Source organism: Typopeltis vanoorti, chromosome 24 (genome assembly GCF_054136105.1).
Source record: "Typopeltis vanoorti isolate ZY-2024b chromosome 24, IOZ_Tvanoo_1.0, whole genome shotgun sequence".
Taxonomy (NCBI): Eukaryota; Metazoa; Arthropoda; class Arachnida; order Uropygi; family Thelyphonidae; genus Typopeltis; species Typopeltis vanoorti.
This window is the reverse complement of record NC_143572.1, coordinates 91,093,337-91,114,721: the sequence shown is the minus strand read 5'-3', so window position 1 is coordinate 91,114,721 and position 21,385 is coordinate 91,093,337. Positions and strand designations below refer to the sequence as shown.

General features: G+C 39.8%; 1 protein-coding gene across 3 annotated transcripts in view; it reads left to right on the top strand.

The window, feature by feature from the left end:
* The window catches only part of nmdyn-D7 (nucleoside diphosphate kinase homolog 7), a 273,428-nt gene extending 255,619 nt beyond the window's left edge, over positions 1-17,809 (top strand). For all 3 annotated transcript variants that reach the window (XM_090413940.1, XM_090413941.1, XM_090413939.1), the window contains 2 exons: positions 4,230-4,337; positions 17,683-17,809. In XM_090413940.1, coding sequence (XP_090270066.1) covers positions 4,230-4,337; positions 17,683-17,718 — 144 coding nt within the window. In that variant the 3' untranslated portion in view covers positions 17,719-17,809. The remainder of the gene's footprint in view (positions 1-4,229; positions 4,338-17,682) is intronic.
* The last annotated feature ends 3,576 nt before the right edge of the window (positions 17,810-21,385 follow it).

Genomic DNA, 21,385 nt, shown 5'->3' with positions numbered 1-21,385 from the left:
GCTCTTAGGATGACAGTCTCCCAATTTTTTGGCAAATTAATGCAACCATATTTGTTCAGGTTAGGAGAATTCTTCAAAGCCATTGCTGACTCGAAAAATAATCTTTCAGATTTGTAATGATTCCTAAATAGCACATTTTCTTCCATCTAATCCTGTGCAAAGGAGTGTCCAAAGCATGGTCTGCCAGTCCTGACTTGCCATAGTAATATTAGTAGCAAATGTATTTTTTATGTTCTTCCAAGTCAGGACTGGCAGACCACACTTTGGACACTCCTTCACATCACTGTATAGAACTCCCATATAGCTGTAATTTTTTTTTTTTTTTTTACACCATTAGAGGGTGCCAAAATAGGACTAGATCTTTTGTCCATTGCAATTGTATTGTTTCACTTACTCACTGTCGAGTGTACAAGTGTGTTGTGCTCTGCTGATGCTGATTTGAAATTCACTGAAATATAAGCAGTTTATAAAACATCTTTTGATAAAATTGTTTGGTGTTATTAATACCATTAAAAATTAAATCATGAATAACCATCAACATCTATGCTTATCTGTTAAATCGGTTGGTTCTCCTCAGAGATCAGGTAGAAACCTTAAGAGAACAAAAGCTCTCGTTCAGCACCAAGAAACTTAGCATTGAACAAAAACTTGAAATGTCAGAGAAGTGTATTTTTTTAAAGCAAACTCTTGGTTGGTGTGAAAAGTAATCTCTAAAATAAAGAGCCAAGAGGTATTGCCAAACTGAAGCCTTTTGGTTCTTTATTTCAGTAATTACTTTTACACATCGACCAAGAGTTCGCTTATAAAAAATACATTTCTCTGACATTTCAAGTTCCTTAGCACCGAACAAGAGTTTTTGTCTCTTAAGGTTTCCACCTAATCTCTGAGAACCAACCAGTTGGAAACAGCTGTCAGGTTAGTTTATTTATTTCGTGTGTTAACCACAGAAAATATAAGAGCATACATTTAAAGAAATAGACATTAAAAGAATAGGGATAAAAAGCATACATTAAAAGACAAAAATGCCACTTGCATGAAATATTAAGCAAAAACATAAAATGTCAAATTTCACTCATCCAGTGACTAAGTGAAACCTTATCAAAATGGACTAATAAAAAGTGAATATATAAACACTTGGGCAGTGCTTATGTCTTCTAAGTAGTCCATACTAAGGCAACTCATGAATGCTGGGGAGTGTATTCCCATATGCTCTCTGGTCAACTTACTTTACGAAACTTTCATAGTTTCTACGTTAGACTTCGAAATAATGCTGGATCTAATATCCACTTGACTTATATAATTTTGCATTGCTGATCTTGAAGCCTTTTGGCTCTTTATTTTAGTAATTAAGAAATTGGTATGTTTAAAATAAGGATCATAATTTAATGTTTAGATATATTTAAAACACATAGATTAAAGGACATAGTTCACTGAAAGTGTGAGATTCTACCTCCTTCAAGTAAAGGGCTGTGAGAATAACACATAATGCAGTTACTTATCTCACTTCATGACGGATGCTACCACCAGAGTATTATGTGTGCTGGAGCATGCATAAGTGAAAAGAATAAAGTAACTTGTAAACAGCTGGGAAAGCTGTTTCCTTCTCTCTCTCTCTCTATCTATCTATCTAGAGAGATAGATAGAATTAGTTTTCTAATTTTGTGAAGCTAGGAAAAGTTATTAAATTTTAAATTTTAAAATCTTCTTTGTTCATGTGCTTATTGTTACAACGGTATGCCTTCGAGTACCGGGAATTTGTGATAGCTTGCGTTTCCCCTTATTCGCCCGAAGCAATGGCCAGTATAAACCACAGCATATCACCACCAGCAGCAGCCGGTCCACGCCCGAGCTCAGCAGGAATCGGTCAAAGGTCGCGGAATTCCGATCAAGGAAAAGATGCCAGCCCCAGAGAAGAAAAAGACAGTCTCAGCCCCCCAGACAACAACGGACAAAAGTCAGTACTCTGTCTCCTATGCTAACATTGTAGCTAATACTTCCGCGCGAATTAATACTACTGCAACAACGACCACCGCGTGTACAAACCTTCACCCAGCCAACCACTTTTCCCGAGATAACGGAATTGTAATTTTCGCAATCGAAAATACCCCACTGGAAAAGTATCTATGGTGGGGGGGGGGGGGGGTGGGGGGGGGGGGGGGTGGGGGGGGGGGGGGGTGGGGGGGGGGGGGGGTGGGGGGGGGGGGGGGTGGGGGGGGGGGGGGGTGGGGGGGGGGGGGGGTGGGGGGGGGGGGGGGTGGGGGGGGGGGGGGGTGGGGGGGGGGGGGGGTGGGGGGGGGGGGGGGTGGGGGGGGGGGGGGGTGGGGGGGGGGGGGGGTGGGGGGGGGGGGGGGTGGGGGGGGGGGGGGGTGGGGGGGGGGGGGGGTGGGGGGGGGGGGGGGTGGGGGGGGGGGGGGGTGGGGGGGGGGGGGGGTGGGGGGGGGGGGGGGTGGGGGGGGGGGGGGGTGGGGGGGGGGGGGGGTGGGGGGGGGGGGGGGTGGGGGGGGGGGGGGGTGGGGGGGGGGGGGGGTGGGGGGGGGGGGGGGTGGGGGGGGGGGGGGGTGGGGGGGGGGGGGGGTGGGGGGGGGGGGGGGTGGGGGGGGGGGGGGGTGGGGGGGGGGGGGGGTAACTATGCACACAGCCACGAAGACTACTGGAATTTAGTCCACACAGAAGAAAACAGACACAGAACATGCAATTTCCTCTTCATCTGCGCTAAGGCCGTCATCTACAGCTTCTACCTAAAACAGACAAGAAGTAACCAGCACCCATCCATCACTGAAACTGCACAAACCCCTCATGTATATCCTCCGTCGGAAACTAAAAAGTAGGCTGATATTGGAACTTGAGCACTTCAAAGAAACAAGAACTGTCGCGAAATTCATAGAGGCGTGGAATCCGACTGGTACCCTCTTCTGGATTGACGACGACAATGTGCTTCATCTGAAAGATAACTCAGACTGAAACTGAACTGTAAATTTTTAATTCATTTGTTGCATTCTGTATTGTACACCTGAAAGGAAAATGTTTCTTTCTCTGAAATATATATACTTAAAAACTTATAATATATAATATGTAAATAGTCCTTGTTACCTATCGTGTAATGTTTTATTTTAACAAGTTAAATTTAAAAAAAAAAAAAAAAAAAAATCTAGAGAGAAATATAGATAGATAGAGAGAGAGATATGGAGGAATTTTTTGGAACAAGCTACAACCCAACCTTGGTGGGCAAGATTGGAATGCAAAGTATATTTTACCACCTTCAAGTAAAGAGCTGTGAGAATAATCCATAATGCAGCTGGAAAATTGAGAAAAATACTTGGAAATTTTTAAAGGTGGTAGAGGAGATGACCTGCTGTGGGACCTGTTAATAAAAGTTTGTCAACAGGAAAATATACCTAAAGGAATGGAGGGAAAGTACTCTTGTCCCCATCTACAAGAGTAAAGGAGATGCACAAGACTGTAAGAATTACAGAGGAATAAAGTTGATGTCTCACACAATGAAAATCTTAGAGAGGGGTCTTGATGGAAGACTGAGGAAGGAGGTGAAGATTGCAAAGGAGCAATTTGGCTTCCTGCCTGGTCAATTGTCGACATCCTATCTTTGGGTTACGATAGATGATGGAAAGGTTTCAAGAGAGACAATGGGAGCTACATCTGGTAGTTATTGATCTGGAAAAAGCATATGATAGCATGCCAAACATTCAATGCAGATACATTGAATGTTTAAAGCATGATTTGATGGGCTTTATGGGTAACAGTGTTTGTCTCCTGCAATGAGTCTTTGATTCCATGGAGATCTGGTGTTAATAATAAAAACCAGCCTTCCACAGACTGTAAAATCTGTGCATTGAAAGAAAGAAATGTTTGAGGAATCCTGCAGAACCTTTAAACAAATGTGTGCTTTTAGCTGTTTAAATCTCTGTGCATTCCAGAGAATTGACATTTGAAAAACTGTTATCAAGTATTTGTTCATCTCCCTTTTTATTAAGGTACAGAGGAATGTATAAGTAGTCATTATTTTATATACCTTAGATTTTTTTTATATTCTGTCTCTTATACATTAATAAATCATGTTTTATATTTATTTAAATTAAATTAATAAACATTAATTATTAAAGCTCAAAACTTAAATGTGATATCAAATTTTGTAATTTGATATAACATTTAATGTTCATAATTTTTTCTATAAATAATACCATTATTCAAATAAAATAGAAGTTTTCATTCAGGAAATTGCTCGCCAACTTCGTCCTCATTCATTGCGTGCAATGTTTGGTCAAGATAAAATTAAAAATGCAGTTCACTGTTCTGATTTGCCAGAGGATGCACCACTTGAGGTAAGTTTCACTTCATTGGAAAAAAAAAGAAAAAGGGAAAAAAATCCACCTACTTTATTTTTGCTGTCATGGTTTGGCATTTATCCTAAAGAAAACTCCTTTCTCAGGCATAAAATGTTTTTTTTTTTTTTAATGTAATACAACAATCCCCTTGATTTGTACGGCATTTTTTTCTATACCCAAATGCAATTAATAATGCACCTCTAAAATTCGATTAGTGTGCCTATATGCATCTTAAAAATTAATGTTACAGATTTTAAAAATTTTCTATCTATATATTTTTTGTGGCTAACTATTTTAAAAAATCACTTACCAGAATGAAATAATTTAGTTACCAATTTAAAATATTTTACAAAGTTATTTTTTAATGGCATAGTATATTATTTCTATGTACTCTTATGTTCCAAATTTACTGCAAAAATTTATAATTTTGCTAATTACATAGCATTTTGCTGATCATTTCTCATGCCTCTTTTGCAATTGTTTTCCTTACCTTTTTTTATTTTAAAGTATTTTCCCAACCTTTAATCATGAGTAAAAGAATTAGTGAGCAAAAAAGTAGTAGTGTTAAAAATATTCAAAAAGTAATCTCACTGGAAGAAAAACTTGAAATAATAAAGAAAATTACTATGTAATTCTGAAGAGATGGTTGGAAGGTAGAATTCCTGATGACTGGAGTAGAGCTCTCATACTACCATCTATAAAAAAGGGATATAAAACCAAATGTGAGAATTACAGATGAATTTTTCTGCTGAGAGTTCCAGGCAAGATTTATGCAAATACACTCGAGAAGAGGCTAAGAAAACACACAGTTCATCATACCCTAAGCCCACAAAAGAGATGAATGGACAATATATTAGGAACTTACCAACTTGAACTTAAAACTGCTGAAAGAAAAGACAAGAGGCCATGCAAGATGGAAAGCCTTTGCTCACAAGATCACCAAGAATCAAAAACTCTTGGTGGGACAGCAGGAAGGAGTGATGACAAAGGGCCATCCTTGGAAGTTGCAAAAGGAAGCTGTGAGCAAGAAGGTGAGGAGTGGTTTCTTTGCATGGAGGATAGTTGAACCGTGGAATGCATTGCCTGATAGAGTGGTGAGAGCAAGAATGGTCAATGAGTGGTATGATAGATTTTGTGTTTCCTAGGAAGGACCTACCACGATGAGTCTTTTGACTCCATGGAGGCCTGAATAATAATAATAATAAAAACCAACTTAATCATCATAACTCTGAACCCTCTCCAACAACCCACCATCCTGTTTTTTCACTCGGTTATACTATAAATTAAAGATACCAAGAAATTATATACTTGGTTTAATCCTTTATCCAAGTGTGAGCAAACAAGTTTCACCTGAACTATTTTCAAGACTGGAACAACTTGTATAATGTATTATGGGATGTATTATTTTGAAAACTAAGGCAAGTGATGTGAAGTCATTAGCTTCTTTATACAAGTTGTCCTGAAAATAGTTCAGGTGCAAACTTGTTTGCTTACATTTGGATAAAGGATTAAACCAAGTATATAAAATAATTTCTTAGTATCTTTAATTTATAAACTCATCTTTTTGAAAACCAAGCAACCAGATCTGTGCACAGTAATCCATATGTGGTCTGATCAAAGCTTTGTATAATGGAATCATAACATTCTTATTTCTACATGTCAGTATTCGCTGCATCATTGCCCTAATCTTTCACGCTGTCGTCACAACTTGAATCCCCAAAATTTCAGGTCCCTATCCACCTATGGGCATATTATGTGAGCTGATGAATCTTTAGAAAAGGCAGTTATGTTGAGGAAGATTGAGGGAATGAGAAGGAGAGGAAGCCCACAAAGGAAATGGATGGACAACATAAAGGAACTTACCAACTTGAACTTACAACTGCTGAAGAAAAGACAAGAGGCCAAGTGAGATGGAAAGCCATTGATCACAAGAATCAAAAACTAAGGAATTGGTCATTTAACAGCTATTTCATCCTCAGTTAATCCTTTCATTGGTTATTATTCTACTACTATCACTGATCAATATCATCCTCCAATAATCGATTTTCCTTCTACTAGTGACATATTGAAAAAAAACTCCCTGGGATTTCTTTTAACCTACCTCATTTGCTATCTGCTGCTTCTACTGCACTTTTGCTAATAAATAAGTAACCTTCCTTGCTTGCTGTTTGTAATCCTTATATAATTGATTATTGCCATTCATCTTGTGGTGCCTCCACAATGCCTTTATCTTCCAGATTGCATGCTTCACCTCTTCAGTCATCCATTTTACATCCAACTTATTTAATCTCCTGACCTTTGGAATACATTCAGTCATTGCCTCTGCTAGATACTTCCTGAGTAGAGACAAGCAGCATTCATTTCCTTCAATGCAATTCCTCACTCTGTGATACTGCTGCAAGCTACCTCCTGAGTTTTCCATTATAATCTGCCTTATAATTCCACACACATAACTCTTTCTCACAAAAGTCCTGATATTGTTGACCACTACCCAAGTGATCATTTCGAGTTTACTTTCAGCAACTGGAGGAAAATTTGACACTTCATTTACGATACTATCCTTTGATGAGATAATCAAATCCAAAACCCTCAATCCTCGTGTATCCTCTGTTATGTACTGCTTAAGATAGTTGTCCCTCAAGAAATTCCTTCCCTTTCATATCAGATGCTGTCTCTTCATTCCAATCCATATTACCTTAATTTAAATTACCCATAATGATCATCCTTTTCTTATTAGCCAGAACAGTTTTTCTATACATTTCCTTCTCATTACTCTCCCCATTACCAGATCTCTATAGCAACACCCTACTAAACATTTATTCTCTCCACCTCCATTTTGCATTGTACTGCTTCAAAACCACTCTTGCTATTTGCTCCTTGCATCTTCACCTTAGATGGACACAACTCCTCTGCCATCATCAACAGCACTCCTCATCCCTTTTTGCCCTGTTTATCTTCATGAACAGCTACATATCTCCTCATCTCTATTCCTGTCGGAATGTCATTCTTGTCCAACTACATCTCATGTATTCCAATAATTTTTGGGTTAACAAGCGCTATTAGTGCTACAGTTTAATTTCCTTTATTTTGAATACTTCTAGCATTTGTCAGCACTCAAGAATGTGTGAGCAAAACTAATCTCACATGGTATGGTCACTTTAAACAGATTGGAAGAGGAAAGGTTAATAGGACATGTGTTTGATATGAGGATGGCAAAAAAATAATCCATAGGATGATTAAGATTTATATGGATTGATGCAGTAAAAAGTGCTTTAGAAGGCCAAAATATAAGATCTGACAATATTAGTCTTGACAAATAACAGACTAACTGAGAGGAAAATTTTTGTTAGGACATTAGTAATAATGTAAATTTATCATGCAAACTACATAGCAATCTCGATATTTCTTGAAGGTACATATCAGGAATTTTATTATTATTATTATTCAGGCCTCCATGGAATCAAAAGACTCATCGCAGTAGGTCCTTCCTAAGAAACACAAAGTCTATCAAGACTCATTGTGGGAGGTCTTCCTAGGAAACACAATGTCTATCATACCACTCCTTTAACTCATTGACCGTTCTCGCTCTCACCACTCAATCAGGCATTGCATTCTATGGTTCAACCATCCTCCAGGCAAAGAAACGACTCCTCACCCTCTTGCTCACAGTTTCCTTTCATAACTTCCAGGGATGGTCCCTAGTCATCACTCCTTCCCACTGTTCAACCAAGCAAAAAAACTCCCCAGTGTCAATCCTGTAATCACCTCTCAACAGTTTAAAAGTCTCAATCATATCACCTCTCTTTCTTCTATCCACCAAACTCTGCAGTCCACATTCCCTCAGCTGATCTTCATAATAACGTTGTAAAATCCTGAAACCATCTTTGTTATCCACCTTTGTACCCTTTCCACAGTTAATTTATCCCCTTCAAATCCTGGGGACCAAATCTGAGAACAATAGTCTAAGTATGGTCTTATACAACAGAATGATAACTCATATCTGCAGGTCAGTGTCCTTCTCATTATTGCAGCAATCCTCTGTGTTACCTTCACCACCATTGTAATATGTCCTCTAAATTTCAGGTTTCTATCAATCATCAACCCCAGATCTCTTGTCTCCCCCACTTCCTCCAGTATAGCTCCTCCAATAGAGTATGCAGCGTCCCATCGATGTGTTCCAAACCTCAAGACCTTACATTCTGCTGCATTAAACCGATACACCCATTCATTTGTCCATCTGTCTAGCTTATTCAAATCTTCTTGCAGGGCTACCACATCTGCACTATTATTAATAACCCTTCCCAGCTTCGCATCATCCGCAAACAACTGAATCTCCCCCTTCAATTCACTGACAATGTCATTGATATAAAGGTTAAACAATATAGGTCCCAGTACTGAGCCCTGTGGAACCCCACTTGTAACCCTCAGCCTCCTTGAAACTGCCCCACCATACACAACACTCTGATATGTATTGGACAGCCAATCCTGAATCCAGTTGACCAACCTGACATCCAGACCCATGTGTTGCAACTTAAATATCAGCTTATCATCTGTGGCACCCTGTCAAATGCCTTCACTAAGTCCAAGAAAAATGGCAGTATATGCCTTTCCCTCATCTACTGCTCTTGTAACTTCATTATAAAAGGCTACCATATTATTAAAACAAGAGCACCCCTTCACAAATTCATGTTGACTCTCACAGATAACATTACCCTCATCTGCCCAATGCTGTATACGGTCCCTCACTAATTTCTCCAAAATCTTAACAACTACTGATAACAAACTGGCCTATACATTAGACACGTCCCGTCTGCTCCTGCCCTTATGCAATGACACTATCTTACCTTCCTTGCGTTCCCTCGGCACCTTTCCCATTGCCAGACTTTCATTGAAAAGCCAGGTCAAAGGAGCTGTCAGTTCTTTAGCACATTCTCTCAAAACTCATCCAGTCCCACAGCTCTACTGACAACCAGAGTACTCAGTATTTGGAACACACTCTTCTCCTGCACCTCTAAACCTCGAACCTGCCTTTTCTCTCTAGTATTAAAATGTACTCCTCCAGGATGAAATACTCCAATAAAGTGTTCATTGAACAATTCTATATCCTCTGCATCAGTCACTCTATTTTCATTTTTAACACAATGTTATTCTTCCACAGTCATTTCTCCTCCTACTGACCACATAGCTAAAAAAATTCCCTAGGAGTTTCTTTGGATCTTAGGGCCAATCTCTTATCATATTTGAGTTTTGCCTTCCTTACCATACTAGTCACTCTCCTGGCCTGTATCTTATATTCTTCATGCATCTTCTCTTCACCTGTCTCCTTATATATCTCTTCCATAGCCTCTTTTTCACATGCAATTCCTGTTTAATAGTGTTTATCATCCACTTTACTCCAAATTGTGTCCTCTTCTTCTCTCGTGGAATAGAGTTACTATTGCTGCTAACAAATATTTCTTCACAATTTTCCAAGCACTAATGATATCCTGTCCTTCTCAGTGTTAGTTTTTTTGCGCTCAGTGTTACCTGATGTCATCCCCCTTCTCCCAAGTACCCATTCCCACAGGAGGCCACCCCCTGCTCCCATCCTCCCTGGGACACACCGACTTTTTCGGAACAGCAATCTCTCCAGATGCCTCCGTCCTTCCACATTCAAATGTAAGTGGTCTCTTGCATCCAATTCCTCTGTCCTCAAACGCACTTCAAGCATCCACATATTCCACTCCTCTCTTCTTACACATTCTAGCTCAGTGTTACCTGATGTCATCCCCCTTCTCCCAAGTACCCATTCCCACAAGAGGCCACCCCCTGCTACCATCCTCCCTCTGACACACTGACTTTTTCAGAACAGCAATCTCTCCAGATGCCTCCGTCCTTCCTCATTCAAATGTAAGTGGTCTCTTGCATCCAATTCCTCTCTGTCCTCAAACGCATTTCAAGCATCCACATATTCCACTCCTCTCTTGTTACACTCCATAAAACTTCAAGTTGATGTCTAAGACTATTATAATCACCTGTCTTATAATTCCACATATCTTCCCGTTTCTTTGATACTCCTGCATGTCTATTCTTCTTCCAAGTCAAAACCATATGGTCACTCTCTAAAACTGGTGGGAGAAATGTCATCTCAGTTATTATCAACTTTTCTGATGCTATGACCAAATCCAAAACTCTTGAACCTCTATTACGTGTTGCCTAAGACATTTGTTCCTCAAGAATTCTAGAAATTCCATTCCCTTATTGCTGCATGCATCTTCCTCTCCCCAAGTCTTGCACTTGTCAAGCTTAACTGTCTAAACATCTCCTGGTCCCCACCCTCTGTGTTCCTTGGTCTGTAGCAACACCCCACTAAATATCCTGTCTTGCCCACCTCAACCTCATCCCATATGCTTTCAAAATCATTAGTGTCACTGCCTTCCAAAGCCTCCACTCTTAGAGGACATAAGTCGTCACTTATCATAAGCAGTATTCCATCACCACGCTTTCCCCTCCTATCCTGCCAAAAAATGCTGTACCCCTGCTACTTCTATTCCTGTTATTAAAAGTGATCCCAATAATTTTTGGCGAGACTGATGCTATCTGCACCACCAATTAACCTCCCTTATTCTTGGATAGTCCTGGCATTAGTATATAGCATATAAATGCCATTGTTTCTATACACAGCATTATCCCTTCTAGACTTCATTGGGCTCAGAGGCCACCCCATGCAACCATCCTCCCTGGGACAAACTGACTTTTTCAGAACAGCAATCTCTACAGATTCCTCCATCCTTCCTCATTCAAATGTAAGTGGTCTCTTGCATCCAATTCCTCTCTGTCCTCAAACGCACTTCAAGCATCCACATATTCCACTCCTCTCTTGTTACACATTCTAGCTATTTTGTCATTCAATATTACCGCTCTTCTGCTCAGTTCGTCATTATCATACCTAGGCAACACGCACACTATCTTTTCTCTGTGTCTTCTTTCCTACCACCTCAAGCAAGAATCTCATATCTCTCGCTGCCATATTTATACCACCACTCAAGTCGTTTGTTCCCATCATCACAATCATCTCATCCACCCTTTCACCTCTCTTAGCTGCCAAAGCTACCCTTTCTATCGTTCCTCCTGGCAAACACTCCTCATGCATCCTATCTTGAACACCATGTATCATTGAGTCCCCATACATTACACCTCTTTCCACACTGTTCCTCATTTGCTCACATGTATCCCTCACTCTCTCTCTCTCCCCTAACACTTTCTCTCTGTGCTCCCCTACTTACCTGCCTTCCTGACATCACTCTATCCCTGGTTCCTGTGCTCCCTTGCATTCCTCTCATTCCCTCTCTCCTAATGTTTCCATTCTTTCCTCTATCATTCACATATCTCTCTCATTCCCTCTCTTCCGTTTATCCTATTCTCTCCTCTTCTATCATGCCCATAACTCTCTCTCATTCCCTGTCTTCTACTGTTCCTATTCTCTCCTCTTCTACCATTCCCATAACTCTCTCCCACTCCTACTCTGATTCGCTTTGCATTCATCTCTTCCATTCGCCTAATCTCATCTTTCACACTTCTCGTTTCATTCCCTAGACATTCCACCTGCTCTTTCAACTCACTTATCTCTCTCTGCAAGTCAGCCACTCATATTTGCCATTCATCCTCCCAATTGAGACCGTCAACAAAAACTTCACTATCATTCAACCTTTCCATTAAATCAAGAATATGATTTCTTGTCTCTATAATTTACTTTGGGAGAAAAAAAAAAGTTTCCATAACTGTTTCTAATAGAGAGTATTTTAACGATATTCTGATGCATTTTGCTATTTGTATATGGAAAATATGACTTCTACATTGATTTAACTTTCATTATTTCCATGAGTCTTGTTCCCACTGTATATCTTTGGATCTCCCACTGATAGCATTTAATGGTGTGTGCCTTTGGGCTTTCTTTTATTATTATTATTATTATTGTTCCGGGAAACTCCAAGGAGTCGACAGACTCATCGAGGGAGGCCCTAAGATCATGTCAAGAACAACTATTCAACATTCACACAGTATCTATCATACCTTGCCTTGAACTCATTCACGGTCGTAGCACCCACAACAGACTCTGGAAGCTTATTCCACTCATTCACCACTCTCCAAGTAAAAAACCTAGCTCTAACACCCCTGTCAACCACGCTCTTGCCCAGCTTCCATGCATGGCCCCTAGTCCTCCCACCCACCAGTCATATTTTAAAAATATCTTCTGGATCAATCTTATAAAAACCCTTCAGTAATTTGAATGTCTCAATCATTTCACCCCTCCTTCGCCTATCGTCCAATTTCTGCAACCCACAAATCTTCAACCTATTCTCATAAGGTTCATTCCACAGACCTGCTATCATCTTGGTCACTCGTCTCTGGACCCTCTCCACTTCCTCCCCATCACGAAGATACCCTGGTGCCCATAACTGGGCACAGAAGTCCAGATGGGGTCTTATCAAGGCTCGATACAGAGGAACAACAACTTGTTTGTCTCTGCATGTTAAAGTATTTTTCAGAAGCCAAGTGATTTGGTGAGCTGATTTAGCCACTTTTTCAATGTGCCCCTAAACTTCAATTCCCTATTAACCAACACTCCCAAATCTCTGGCCTCATCAATCTGGATACGGTTCCACCAATGCGATATACTGCTGCTATTCTTTTCACCCCAAAGTGCATAACCTTACACTTTGCCACATTAAATTTACATCCATTATTCCTAGCCCAGTCCTCCAAACTATCCAAATCATCCTGTAAAATTTTGACATCGTGTGCACTCACAATTGCTCTACCTAACTTTGCATCATCAGCAAACAAGTGAACACTTCCTCTCAAATCCTTTCCAATATCATTGATGAACAAATTGAAAAGCAGTGGTCCAAGAACAGAGCGCTGCGGCACTCCACTAGTCACAAGACATCTTTTAGACTCCACTCCTGAATAAACCACTCTCTGGTATCTCTCCTTCAACCACCCTCCTATCCATCTCACCAACCCTATATCTATACCCATCTGCTCCAGTTTACTGATTAGGGTTCCATGTGGTATACTATCAAAGGCCTTGACAAGGTCCAGTGGTATCACTGTAAAACCCATTACCCCTATCCAGTTCAGCCATCACTGTGTTATAAAACTTGGGCAAGTTATAGAGGCATGATCTACCCTTCACAAAACCATGTTGTCCCCCATACAATATCCCATTTTCATCTATCCAATCCTGTATTATTTTCTTGACTAATTTCTCTAAGACCTTGACAATGATTCCTGATATGCTAATTGGTTGGTAATTTACAACAGCAGTCTTGGAACCACCTTTATGCAGTGGAACTATTTTCCCCTCTTTCCACCCGCTCGGGACTAACCCAGACCCGAGACTCAAATTAAACAAAATGGTCAAGGGTACTGACAATTCTTTAGCTGCTTCTCGTACAACACGAGCTGGTATACCATCCAATCCCACAGATGTATTGACATTGAGGTTATGCAATAGACTACTCGCCTCCACTTCATTCACCACAATTCCCGTATAATCTACTGGTTTATTCGTTTCTGCAATGTCACCACCTGGATGATATATTCTTGCAAAGTGCTCACTCAGCAACTCAACTATCTCAACTGATTCAGTTACCTCCCTACCATCGGCATTCTTTAAAATCATTCTGCCATGTATATTTTTCCTTTTACTTGCTACATATCTAAAAAAAACTGTTTAGGATTCTCTTTAGCCTGCATGGCCAATGTTCTTTCGTAATCCTTTTTTTGCTTTTCTTACCACACTCGTCACCCTTCTGGCCTGTGCTTTATACCATTCATGTGGCTGCCGGTCACCTTTCTTCTTAAATTCCCTCAATAGTTGTTTCTTTTTTTGCAGCTCAAGCTTAATGGTGTTATTCATCCATTTAACCCCTACTTGATTTATTATTTGGACTCTTGGTATACAGTCAGCCATTGCTTCATGCAAGCACTTCTTAACTACCTCCCATGCACTATCAACTTCTGGTCCTTGCAGTTGTACATGCCATGGCACTGAACCAATCAAACTCTTAAGCTTGTCATACTTTCCAGCCCGATAATTCCACATGTACCCCGTCTTAATTGAAAATTCTACACCTTTAGCCACCTCCCAAGTCAAGACCCTATGATCACTCTCACCGATTGGTAGCAATGTGGTCATATTTGTTACAGCCAAATCCTCAGATGTAATTACTAGGTCAAGCACTCTGACTCCTAGTATTTTCCATTACATGCTGTCGCAGATAGTTATCCCTTAATAACCGCATAAAATCCAATTCCTTCCTCCCGTGTGTCCTCTCCTCATTCCAATCAATGCGACCATAGTTGAAATCTCCCATAATAATCACCCTCCTTCCACTCATTTCTTCTATTTGCTTGTGCATACTGTCACCACCATCTTTTCCATCAGCTGGCCTATAGCAGCACCCAATTGTATATTTAGTTCTGCTAGCCACAATCTCACACCAAATGGCCTCAAATGTGCTCTTTTCTCTATCTTGCAATTCAACTTCTATTCTCCTTGGCTGTAGCTCATCAGCTATCATCAACAATACTCCTCCACCCATTTTATTCTCTCTGTCATTCCTGAACACACTATACCCATCACATTCAATCCCACTAGCTAAATCATCTACAGTCAGCCATGTTTCACTAATACCAATAACCTGTGGTCTGGAAGTGCCAACCATGGCCAAAAACTCTTCCTTCTTGTTCCTAATACTCCTAGTATTAGAGTACATGAATTTAAGACCCCCATTAGCCCCAACCCTACCTTGATGCCTTATATTAACTATTGTATATCTACCCCCCTTAATAAATCTAGTTTCCCTGAATTTGCACATCCACTACATTCAGCAACACTTTCTCAAGTCTTCTTACACTGTAACCATTCAAATGCAAGCCATCCATCTTATATAGATCCTTTCGCCCATCAAACTCACTCCACACGTCCACAAATTCCACACCACTCATCATACATAACCCACGCATAAAGTCATTCGCAATTATGGCCCTCCTTTTAAACATTTCACTGTCATACCGTGGCAAAAGACTAATCATTCTAACTCTCTCACTCTTTTCTTTTGCTACCTCAAACAATTCATTCAGGTCTTGTGGAGTAAGGAGGCTCTGATTGGGCAGGCTTTTGCTGGTCACTGAGTTGGAGCCACCACTGAGTTAACAGTTCTGGAGTGATTCAGGTCAGGGGTGATGAGTTTAGTAATGATCCTTTGAGGTCACTCAGTGAGATTTAGAGTGATCTTGTAGATACTCTAAATCTGAGGTTTTGGAGAGTTATCTCTGTACTTTAACATGTCTGAATAAATGTCAAAACCAGTTCAGGGTAGTAACTTCTCCCATAATGCATAGCAGCATACACATCTGAGAGGAAGTGTGCTATGCAGTATGAAATAGTAGGGCAGCTTGCTATGAAGTGAAATTCCTCTGTATACAATTTACCTAGTTGAAGATACTTCACAAGCAAACTTTTGTTTGCTTATGCTTGTGCAATGGATTAAATCAAGAATATCATTTATTGTAACAATTAGTTTTATTGAATTTCCATAATTGCCATTCAGAATTTGGGTGTTATCCATAACATGTTAATTACTGATTAAAAGAGTGTGACTTTCAAAACTCATTAAGTTATGAACAATAACATGTATTCACCAACAGTCCAGGAGACTACTATACTGTAAGAATCTTCTATAGCACTAGTCACTACATGGTTAATCCTAATTGTATAAACAAGTTGCTCTATATCAATTAATGCACAACAAACACACTTTTTTTTTTCATTATTCTGTTATTATATTTTAATACTCTCTCTCCTTGTCATAACATTAAGTGCAATCTGCCCTGTAAGTCTTTTCTATACCAAAAATACTCCATACATCAACATACTGCACACTGTTTCTTCTGCACAGTTTGTATATTGAATCATTAGCAATTACAGCTCTCACCATTCATCTTCATACTTTAGCAAGGTTGCTTACAATTCTTTAATATCTGCTCATAAAGTCTCATATCTTATCTTATGTTTAGTTTTAACTTTTTCGAGTTATATATAATAAATTTAGTTTAATCCTTTATCCAAGTGTGAGCAAACAAAGTTTGCACGTGGAAGTATCTTCAGGACTGGGGTAAGGTGATACAACACCAGGGCAACTCGTTGCAAAGGTGTAGCAAGCTACCAACACTCCTGTCTCAGTATCTCCTTTAATGCAAAACACATCTCCTTGCGGATATGTCTAATGTTATGCATTAAGAGAAGGGCCACTACCCAGACTAGTTTCGACCTTTATTGAGGTCTCTTCAGTGGGAGCCAGGCCCAAGCTGAGATACCAGGCAGAAGCATTCGCAGGTTATCTCTACCTACTTGGGCCTGGCTCCCACTGAAGAGACCTCAATAAAGATCGAAACTAGTCTGGGTAGTGGCCCTTCCCTTAATGCATAACATTAGACATATCTGCAAGGAGATGTGTTTTGCATTAAAGGAGATATTGAGACAGGAGTGTTGGTATCTTGCTACACCTTTGCAACGAGTTGCCCTGGTGTTGTATCACCTTACCCCAGTCCTGAAGATACTTTCAGGCGCAAACTTTGTTTGCTGACACTTGGATAAAGGATTAAACTAAATTTATTATACTCTAACCAAGTGAAAAATAAACTTTCAACATCTTTCTCTAAATCCAGAGTAATTTATTAAAAAAGGGTGGCACACCATTTGGCAACTCCTATAGGTAGAGATGACCTGCGAATGCTTCTGCCTGGTATCTCAGCTTGGGCCTGGCTCCCACTGAAGAGACCTCAATAAAGGTCGAAACTAGTCTGGGTAGTGGCCCTTCCCTTAATGCATAACATTAGACATATCCGCAAGGAGATACTGAGACAGGAGTGTTGGTAGCTTGCTACACCTTTGTAACAAGTTGCCCTGGTGTTGTATCACCTTACCCCAGTCCTGAAGATACTTTCAGGCGCAAAGTTTGTTTGCTCACACTTGGATAAAGGATTAAACTAAATTTATTATACTCTAAACCAAGTGAAAAATAAACTTTTGAGTTATATAGATAAATACTTTAAATTTTTACTTTTGTGTGTGGTTGTGTATTGTTCCATTAGAGATCTGTAGTCTTTATTAAGGTGCATGTTGTATAATGTGTTGTATGTTTTTGAATTATGAACAGTATATTCATTAGAGAGGATTTCTTTTTGCATGTGTGTGTATTGAAAATTACGATTCATTTAGTGTTTTGTTTTGTATTAAGAAGAAAATTGTAACAGCACATTATGTATTAAAAAGCATGGTTACCTTTTTCAGGTGGAGTATTTCTTCAAGATCATGGCTCTTTATTGAATCCAGATTACCTATTTCATGATTAACTTTGAAGCATCATCTGATGTAGAAGAGTGTAATAACAACAGCACAATAAAAATTATTATTTTTTGATAGGATCGTGTCTTCCTTCTCTTCCCCAAGATTAGATGCATAATAACTACCATTTTTTATATATTATTGTTACTTTTAAATGCAAATAAATGTGTACCTTATTATTTATTATGTGACACCTCCAAGGACTCATTGAGAGCAGGCACTCTACAACTCTGTCTCCACCATTTAATCCACCAACTACACAGAATCACTACATCATCTAACTACACAATGCCCAATACCATTTTTGTCTGTAAATTGCATGTTCTCAAGGGTAATTTGCCTGTATGGAAATGTGAAATTAATCTCCCCTCCCCAAGTTTCTGGGAGAAAAAATCCTTCTACCTCTGTATGAGATCAGCAAACTCACCTTCAATTGAAAAAACCCATATAAAGATGCCTTTTGTCACAATGAAAATCGAACTTAGGCCTTTTCCAACCAAAGGCCACAATTTCCCCCCCCCCCCCATTTTCACCATTTCAGGTGATGGTCTTATTGGGCATGCTCAACACGCTGTTATTAATAAATTAGAAAGCTAACCTTCTCTATTTGAAGTTGGAGCAGTAAAGCAGTTTCTGAAGGCCTGCTGCTAGACAATACACAGGACCGAACCCAATGGTAACACATCTGGAGGCTTCCTGATCAGCTGGAAAAAACCTGCTGCTGTTGCTGCTTACTCTTCTGCATCATTGGTGGTTGAAGCATTAGATAAGAGGGATATGTGAGCAAAAGAGTTGGTAGTGGTAGTTGGCATGAATGATTTGACTGGTAACAAAAAGAATGTAAGGAGGGATATCATGAGGCTGTTAAGGAGAGTAACATATAACAGTGTGGTAGGTAGGGTAGTCAGCATGTTGTCCAGATATGATAATGATGAGTTGAGAATGCGAGTGAAGATTATGAATGGTATGCTAACAGAGTTGTGAGAGAAGAAAGGAGTTCATTTTGTGAATGTGAACATCCCTTTCAAGAACATTCTTGCAATGGTAAGCAGCACCACTTTGCACCAGATCAAGTGTTGTCTAGAATTGGAGGAAAAACTAAAACGACTCTCATTGGTAAAGCGCACATTAGGCAATTGGTGTTGTTTGCAATTTTTTATACACACCACCACTGAAATCATGCCCTACAATGAGCTGTGGATAAAATTACACAGACTACAAGTCTTCAGGTATGTAGACCTACTTGTTGCAGATATCTTGAAACAGTTTGCAGAGATATCCACATCGCTATGCTTGAATGGAGCTGACTTGCCTTGGTGCATTGATTAGATTTTGCTGTTATAACCAAAAATGAGGACAACCTCTTAGCAATCATTTGGAACACATTCCATTGGTTTGAAATGCTGCTGAGAGTCTTAATGCAATGCTATGTGAGATTCCAAACTCTCTGGCAATATCAGTAATTCTGTGGCCTTCTCAAGCTTTTGCAAAATCTAAGTATACCATTGTATATGCATCTCCCTTGTCCAAGACATTTGTCATCTTGCTATAGTACATAAGTAAGTTATTAAAACATGATCTCCCTTTAACAAACCCATGGTGATAACCACAGAGAATACTGCTTATCAACTCATTTCTGTACCCTACCTCTCATCAATCACTCTGGTACCTTCACCACAACTCCAGATATATAGATTGGCCTACAATTTGTAACCACAGCCTTATCACCACCTTTATGCAGTGGAACGGTTTTACCTTGTTTCCACTCCCTTGAAACCTGTGCTGTTGTGACACACTTATTAAACAGAATTGCCAATTCCCTGGATCTTAAGATGAGTGGTGATATGTCATCAAATGCTATCGCTTTATTGACATCAAGGTTATTTATTTCCTCAAACACTTCTTGCTCACTCATAATTAAGCCATCCTCTCCTATGTCCTCCACACTTAAGTTTCTCATGATTTCACCCTGATGAGGTTGAAACACTGTTATAAATCGATCACCAAATACTTTAACAATGTCTTCTGCAGCGGATACCATTCTACCATTTTCATCTATTAACATCAGTTACCATAATCATTCTTCCTTTTATTTGCCACATATCTAAAAACAATTTGGGTTTTTCTTTCCCTGATTTGCCAATTTTTTGTCATACTGTACTTTTGTTATACTGTACTTTTTTCCTTACTGAGTCGCTCTTCCGACTTATTCTTTATAATCTTCATGTAACTGATTATTACTATTATTTCTTACTGCTTCCAAAGAACCTTCTTCCAGATTTCATGCTTAATCCCCTCATTCATCCATTTTATATACCTTATTCAGCCTTTTGACCAGAATACATTCACATGTTGATACTATTATGTATTTCTTTGCCAGTTCCCAAGCAGTATTTATTTTCTTACTGCTCAACTCTTCATTCCATGCTGGAGCTCCAAATTGTCAACTAAGCCTATCACAATCACCAGCCTTTTACTTCCACATATATCCTTTCAACACAGAAATCCTCATATGGCTAGCCACAACTCAGGTGATCACTTCATGATCGCTCTCACTAACTGGAGGAAAGTGCAAAACTCCTCTCACAATCACATCCTATGATGTGATCAGATCTAAAACTCTAGATCCTCGTGTGACCCCCTTTACATGCTATCTGAGATAGTCATCTCTCAAGAACATGAGAAATTCCTGAATAAGAGCCAACAGACTTCACTTCAGTGAAGTAAAATTATTCAAAATTAAGTGGATATTGAATACCACATTATTTCTTAGCCGAATAAGAAACTCAAAGATAGGAAACCTAATCTAAGAGTTTCATGCCGAATATAGAAAACTATATGTTTTTGCTATATGGGTGTTAAAACTATATGAGTGTTTGCCAGGAGGAACAATAGAAAGGGTGGCTATGGCAATTAAGAGAGGTGAAGGTAGGAATGAATGACTTGAGTGGTAATGTAAGTTGGGCAGCGAGAGATATGATATTTTTGCTTCGGGCTGTACGGAAGAAGACAGAGAGGAAAAAGTGTGCATGTTGCCTAGGTATGATAATGATGAGCTGAGCAGAAGAGCGGTGATATTGAATGGCATAATAGCTAGAATGTGTGACAAGAGAGGACTGGTATATGTGGATGCTTGGAGTGCGTTTGAGGAAAAAGAGGAATTGTATGCGAGAGACCATTTACATTTGAATGAGGAAGGACATAGGCATTCTGGAGAGATTGCTGTTCTGAACAAGTCAGTGTATCCCAGGGAGGATGATAGCAGGGATGGCCTCTTGTGGGAATGTATACTTGGAAGAAGGGAGACTATGTCAGGTAACACTGAACCCAGTGGAGTCTTGAAGGGATAATGCTGGGTATAGAAACAATGGCATTTATATGCTTTATACTAATGCCAGAAGAATCCAGAATAAGGGAGAGGAATTGGTGGCGCAGATAGCATCATCCTGGCCAAAAATTATTGCGATCACCGAGACGTGGATGACAGAAGGGGATATAACAGGAATAGAAGTCGCGGGGAATAGCATTTTTCGTCAGGATAGGAGGAGAAAGTGTGGTGGTGGGGTACTACTTATAAGTGATGACCTATGTCCTCTAAGAGTGGAGGCTTTGGAAGGAAGTGAGACATATGATTTTGAGAGCATATGGT